Genomic DNA, 6,930 nt, shown 5'->3' with positions numbered 1-6,930 from the left:
TGACGTTTCTGCGGAACACGAAACAGAATAATTATACAGTATACACGATTGTTTAGTACAAAGATTGCGTTTTCGAATAATATTTAGAACATTATTCGTCAACTATAAATAATATAAAACCTTAACTTCATTATAAAAAGCTAATACTGATCTTTGGTTTATTATACAAATTGTGGGTATTTCTTAAACGGCTTTAAAACGTTTAAATACAAGAATGCAAATTATTAGTTCGCCTACATTTCAAAATCAACGAGAAAACGTTTTTGTTCTTTGTTTTACAAATGTTTTGCTCGTTCCCGCGCAAAACGGCCGTTTGTTTTTAAAAATTTAAATGTTAGAAACTGAACGTTAAAAACAAGACACTGTTAAGTACGCTAAATTAACGAATTTAACGAATAAATATTTTAAAGCTCCATGAATGTGTGAAGTTTTAAAATAAATGTTCGTTAAACAAAACGATTAAAATAAATAAAAAAGGATAGACTAAATATAGCAGTGAGAAACAGACAAAGAAAGTATGAAAAGCACATTTTATTTGACCTTTCATAAGAGTGCCATGAGAACATTTGTACAGGATACATCACAATCTAAAGTGCACAAATACTGTACAACAAAGGGATCTTAAATAAAAGGAAAAACCACATTGCTGGGCTTCATAGAAAAATAAGATTAAAAAGAATTAAGGGCATGCTTTAAAAAGAATACAAAGTAAAAACCCCAAAGAAATGAAGCATATTTCACAAATGAGCCAAAATAAAAATGAACAAGCACAACTGGAGGGGCACGAAAGCTTTGGCACTTGCAGATTAAAAGATTAAAAACACAGATCACTTCAAACAAAATAAGAGAGAGAGAAAGAGAGAGAGAGAGAATTGATAAATGATCTGAAAAGCAGTTCTTAAGGGCTCGTGTAGAAGGCGTAATAACCCATGGCTTTATGGCTCTCTTTGTTGTACTCCTCAGAGCTCAAGTCCTCACACTTTATAGTGGGCGAAGCGTCTGTACTGGAGCCTCCGGGTGAAACACGCCTCCTCTTACACGCCATGGAGTACACGCTGGCGTCCCCGAGTCCACGGCCTTCAGCACCGGCGGGGCCTCCATCCAGGGGCCGGTGCTGCCGGTCGTCGGGGCCGCCGCGGAGCTCTCGTCCTGCAGCTTGTCTTTAGAGGACAGCAGGTCGTCGGTGTAGGCCGGAGGGCTCGGCCGAGGCGACCAGGGCAGGCCGGTGGTCATCTTCCTCTGGTATGAACTCCTGCTGCTCCAGCCGGCCGCCATGGAGGCGAAGGCCGAGTCGGGGTAGTAGCCCAGTGCGTGCGGGCTCTGCAGCGGCAGGGGTTTGATGCCGTAGGGCAGCAGGCTGGAGGCAGAGTACTCGCTGTCGTAGGACAGGTCCAGTTTGGAGGACGCGCTGCTCTGCTGGACGGGCCCCACGAACCAGCGCTGAGCCGAAGCCGAGCCGGCGGCCGAGTCTTCGCTCTGAGGAGAAAGCAGGCCGTTGGTCTGAGGCACGGCGCGCTCGCTGCCGTAGAAGCGGTGGTTTTGTGGCAGGTTGTTTACAAACTGGTCTTGGAAGAAGGGCTGCATCGCATAGCGGGCGCCAGGGGACAATCTGGTGCGACCGCGGAGAATCAGTAGGAGAGGGCGTCAGTCTGTCGCTCTCTGGAGCCGTGTACATCCTGAGAGAAAAACCAGAGAGACTGTTAGCAATTTGTCTTATTGCATTCTCAAACATGATGCCTCGCTAAATCTAAAGATCTTTACTGTACACATGCACCCTGTAAAAAATTATTTTCATGATGTTATCACAACATTTTTTCTTTTGTCAAATCAACTTAATGTTGTTCGGATAACATAATATTTTGAGTTTTTGTTGATTAAATCAATCGCCTTCGTTGTAATTTTAATGAACTCAATTTTAAGGCAACCAGGTAACTTACTTTAAGTTAAACCAACAATTCTTTTTTACAGTGAGGTGGAAATACAAATATAAACGGTAACACTTTACATTAGTAAGATGAACTAACCATGAGAAATAATTCTAAGGAATTTATTAATCATAGTTTAAGTTGATTACACTGTAAAAAAAAAAAAAAAAAAAAAAAACGAATGTTGGTTTAACTTAAAAAAAGTGAGTTACGTGGTTGCCTTAAAATTTTGAGTTCATTGACATTAAAAAAATTGAGTTAATACAATGAAGGCGATTGATTTAATCAACAGAAACTCAAAATATTATGTTATCTGAACCACATTAATTATCTAAGTTGATTTGATAAAAGAAAAAATGTTGTGATAACAAGTCATGAAATTATCTGGACCTGAACTAATAATGTTCATGTTTTTATAACATTAACAAAGATTAATAAATACTGTATCGATTTTCTCATTGTTAGTTAAAGCATTAACTATGGAACCATATTAATTATATTAATATTGTACAATTAATATGGTCCCATTTTACCAGTCAGAATTTCATAAACGTTGCATAAATGCATACACAATGACAAAAATGTAGGTTTTTAAAATCTAAAAAGGCAAATGTGGAGCTCAAGAGTCTAATTTTACTGCTTATTAAGAAATGAAGGCCCTTCTATTTTTGGGGGCATTTTCATAATTCACTCATGTTTCTGAGTCTGGGACGGTTGTCTGAAAGGCACTTACGAATCATAATTGTCTCTGAAGCCTTTCGCGAAGGGGTTGTGGTCGATCTTGAGCTGTGTGATCTGCAATTAAACACAAAACACCAGGAGTTCAGAAGCGGCACAAAAGCAGAAGTGGCTGCAGGGAGCTGCGGCGGCGTTTCTGCTTACGTCTGTGTTCTGGTAAGCCGTTACAGCTATGAACTGGTTTTCAGGGAAAGTGAAGGTTTGTGTTTTAGCTTCACTGCTCATGTCCTCCACACCATCCTCTGTCACCTCCACGATGTGCAGCCGCGGCTGGTATTTATGCAGGGACTGCAGGACGATCATCTATTTTAACACACACACACACACACACACACACACACACACAGAGCATCAGTGTTTGTGCAGAGTTCATGGCCAGCGCTTGCAGTTAGAGGCACAGAGGTGTCAAACCCACACTGAAGACCTATGAGATGACTGGAAGTACACATCTAACTCCTCATCAGATCTTTGCAGCATGCACTAAAATATATCAAGTAAATAGTAAGGTTCTGGTTTTTCGTTAATACGCTTTATGCCTTCAGAGTTTAAGAACATCACTCTACAACATTAATATGTCAGCTAAATGTTTTTTGCACCCCAAATAAAAACAAAACTAATAAACAACATGAAGTTCATGCATGTCTTTAATATTTTCCATCCACAATTCCTCAACCTAACATGATAACTCAAACAATGAGTACTAAATATAGTGATCTTGTTTACCTGAGTATTGTTGTTATTTGCACCCTTGTTGTTGGTTAGCTTCAGTTTCCCAAATGATATTTCTTGTCTCATCCAGTGTGCTCCTGTGTTTGGTGATTCTGGGTGAACATAAACCTTGTTTCCTACAGAAAAACAATGCAGAATATTAATGCTTGGCCTCGTTAAATTATTAGTTTGTCCATATATACACAGAGTCAGAAGCAGGGAACTTTTGCAATGCAATTATCCTTCATTTAAAACAGATGTATCGTGACTAAGAGCGATTTGTTTTGAATAATACTAATACATATATAAGGCTAACACTTCCACCCCCGCGTGTCATCGCTGCAAATTTTATGTGAAACTTACTTCATTGCTTAAAACTCTTTCATTTTCTAAATGAAATGACATGTTAAAGTGTGAAAAATGATCAAAGTTTAAATAATCGCGCGCACGTAGAATTTCGATTTCTTTTTTATTTGGAAACGATACCTTTTTTTAGCTTTGAAATTGTTTTAATTAATTCGTTGAATTTCATGCGTGTCGTTGGAGATGATCAAACGTTTCATAATTATATCAAGGAAGATTTTATATAGCTAACCAATTCGTTTATACCAACATCGAATGAAAATTAAAATCCCACTCAAAAGGAAAAAAAAACAATTATCTAATTTCGTTTTTCGTTGCATTTGATTATAAATGCCATATTTGTGTAAAATTTAATTTACAATATTTTTGTCGGAGAGAAAAAAAGAAGACTGTAGATATAACAGGTTGTCATGGCGCTAAAATTATTTTGTTCGTTTTTTTCCTCACCTTGCATGTTGTTGTCCGCTTTCCCGCAGGTGACCCATTTTCCGCCCTGAAATCTCCAGTGGTTGGGATCCGCCAGAACAATCTCCACAAACACATTATAATGCGCCGTCAGGTTCAGTCCAGTGATGTTAAAACTTAGAAAGGGGAACATTCGCCTGCGAAAATGATCAATAAAAATTAATTGATCAAAAAATAAGAATCACGGATTCGTTTTACCATCTTGAGAAATTAATATTCGTTAATCAAACACATCTTACAATTTTATTAAAATGTTGCATAATTTGTGTTAAACCATGCACGCTCTAAATTATTATGCATTTATGTTCTAATTTACTTTACATTTTTCTCATTTCCAATTTCTCATTATTACCTGCCCTGTTTGGTGATGATCATCTCAGTCTGATGGCGGTGGAATTTGAGCCACAGAGGTCTGTTACACAGGTAAACCTGCGCCCTGGCCGCGGAGCCCGAACCCGGGATAGGCATCGAGCTCAAACTGGAGCCCGGTCCAGGATAGGACGGGTAGAGGCACCCGGGACCCTGTCCGAACTGATAGCCGCTTCCAAACTGACTCCGACTGGCGCACACGGCGGATGAGAACCCTGCGGGTGGAAGAACCGAGCCGTAATGCAGAGACGACGAATACCTGGACCCGTTCGAGCCACTGTACACCGACCCGGTCTGGCCCCCATACGGGAAGAGAGAGCACGGGTTGGTCACGTCGGAGCTCGGTTGGGAAGAGGATATGAAATAGCGATCAGTGCCCAGTTCGTCGATGTTGTAGCGGCGGGCGCTGGACAGCTCATCATCTCCACCGATCACTGGAGAACTTTTCCGGGCGTCCGGTGCGGCGGCTGCCGCTGCTTTAGTCCCAGTGAAGCTCTCGCTGTCCGCCTCATCAATCAGCGCGTTCCCGCCACTCAAGAACTTCTTGGCACCGGAGCTCTGCTCGGAATCTGTCCGGTCCATGTCCTGAAAATCGATCTGCGTTGACCCCGGGCTGTTGTTGGTGCTCTCTGAGGACGATGACAGGTTATAGAAGGTCTTGGGTAAGTTTACAGATGCGCCAGGGAGGATGCTTTCTAACTGCATTTCTCAATACACTGATACGGGGATGAGGATCAATCAAAAGCAGGTCGGGATCAATAAGTAGATCACACCAGGACGCCGCTCCGTGCGCCCCGCAGTTTGACCTCTGAAGCGACACCTCCGGATTTTCAACTGTAATCTGTGAGTGACAGAATTGTTTGAGAGAGTTTATATATGATCCCACGCGAGGGGGCGGGGCCTCTACAATTCGTGGGTTCTGACCGTTTTTTCATTGGCTCAGAGGCTTTCGTTTTAACTGCTTTTTAAAATAACGTACATTTTGTCTTGTTTTTTAATTCAAGGCTTCTACAAATAAATAGGCCTATTGATGGTTACAAAAACATTTAGCATCAATAAAACGTTTTCCATTGCTTAAAAGGTTCATTATAGTGGGGGGAAAAAGGTTCTTTAGATTATTAAAATGTTTTGTACTCTAAGAAATAAATAGTTATTTTAAGAACTTGGGGAACTAAGAATGGTTCTTCTAAATCGCATCGCTGCGAAAACCCCTTTGTTTTGAAGAGTGTTGACTTAAAAACCTGGCCCTGGTAAATGGGTGTTATTATTATTATTATTAATAATAATGTTTTTATATTTACTTGTAGCTAGGTTTTGACTAAAAACCTTGTTTCAAAATTCGTTTCAAGCCAATTAATGAGTGTTAATTTGAGACTGACATTGAACCCACTGAGGAACTTGGAAGTGGATTGACACCATTTTAGATGCACTGAAAACAAAACAATTAACGAGTCCTCCAGGCTGACCTGAGAACGGTTGATCTAAATACACTTGAACTTGGCAAGCCAAATAATTAACAAACGATTAATGAGGAAACCAAACTCACCACAAACTGTCACAGGACCGCCATGCCTCTCGTGTAGCGGGGGTTAAAGTTGACCCTCTCCTGCTCAGTCAGTGTGTTTGGGGTGAAACACGCTACACATGCACTCTTCCCTTCTTTTCAACGCTGGAGTCCAAAAACGCTCAGATTTTATCGACCAAGCGTAAGTTCCGTTCACGCACAAGTAAACATTCTGTGAGATTTTAACGTGCATTTACCCGAAGCATTCCCCGTATAAAAAGTATCGTGTATTTACATATTTACGTGCCTAATCTACGTGTTCTAATGTGTATTTCTATTGTGAAATCTGTTTCAGCGTCTTCATGATTCGGACGAAAACCTGCAGGAGATTGTTTTCAGCGTGCACGAGGTGAGTGTGGCGTGAGGCGCGTGCGTGCGTCACCTGAGGGGTTCTAAAAAAAACCTGCGCCTTTAATAATAATAATAGTAGAAATAAAAATATACTCAGTTTTTAAAACGATAAATATATACATTTTTATTTCAAGTAATAGGTTCAATTATTCAGTTTTATTTAGTATTAATTTCAGAAATAAGCAATAAATCTATTAATTGAAAATATGTGTCCTAAATAATAAAATGACTGCTTTAGGCTGCAGAACAAAGTCTTTATTTCTAGAATATTCGTATTTGTTTATTACATACAATGCGTTTAAATCTTTAAAGCGTTATTTTAAAATGTGAAATAAGCAGGTTGTATTTATCAAAACGTATGGACGATTCAAACAATGTCTGAACACATTTTCAAAACGCGAAGAAAAAAAACACCCAGGTCAACAGATGGAAAAACAATTGAGCCCC

The 6,930-nt window shown here is 40.0% G+C and overlaps 1 protein-coding gene across 1 annotated transcript; it reads right to left on the bottom strand.

The window, feature by feature from the left end:
* Positions 1-516: 516 nt before the first annotated feature.
* On the bottom strand, positions 517-6,662 carry LOC125275934 (eomesodermin-like). Its single transcript, XM_048203288.1, is given in 9 exon segments — positions 517-1,065; positions 1,068-1,602; positions 1,604-1,676; positions 2,659-2,720; positions 2,808-2,966; positions 3,387-3,508; positions 4,182-4,336; positions 4,552-5,409; positions 6,115-6,662. Coding segments are annotated over 8 exon segments (1,995 nt in total). The 5' UTR covers positions 5,274-5,409; positions 6,115-6,662; the 3' UTR covers positions 517-898.
* Positions 6,663-6,930: the final 268 nt, after the last annotated feature.

The sequence above is a fragment of the Megalobrama amblycephala genome, linkage group LG9, assembly GCF_018812025.1.
Source record: "Megalobrama amblycephala isolate DHTTF-2021 linkage group LG9, ASM1881202v1, whole genome shotgun sequence".
Lineage (NCBI taxonomy): Eukaryota > Metazoa > Chordata > Actinopteri > Cypriniformes > Xenocyprididae > Megalobrama > Megalobrama amblycephala.
The sequence above is the reverse complement of the archived record's forward strand: the minus strand, read 5'-3'. Positions and strand labels throughout refer to the sequence as shown.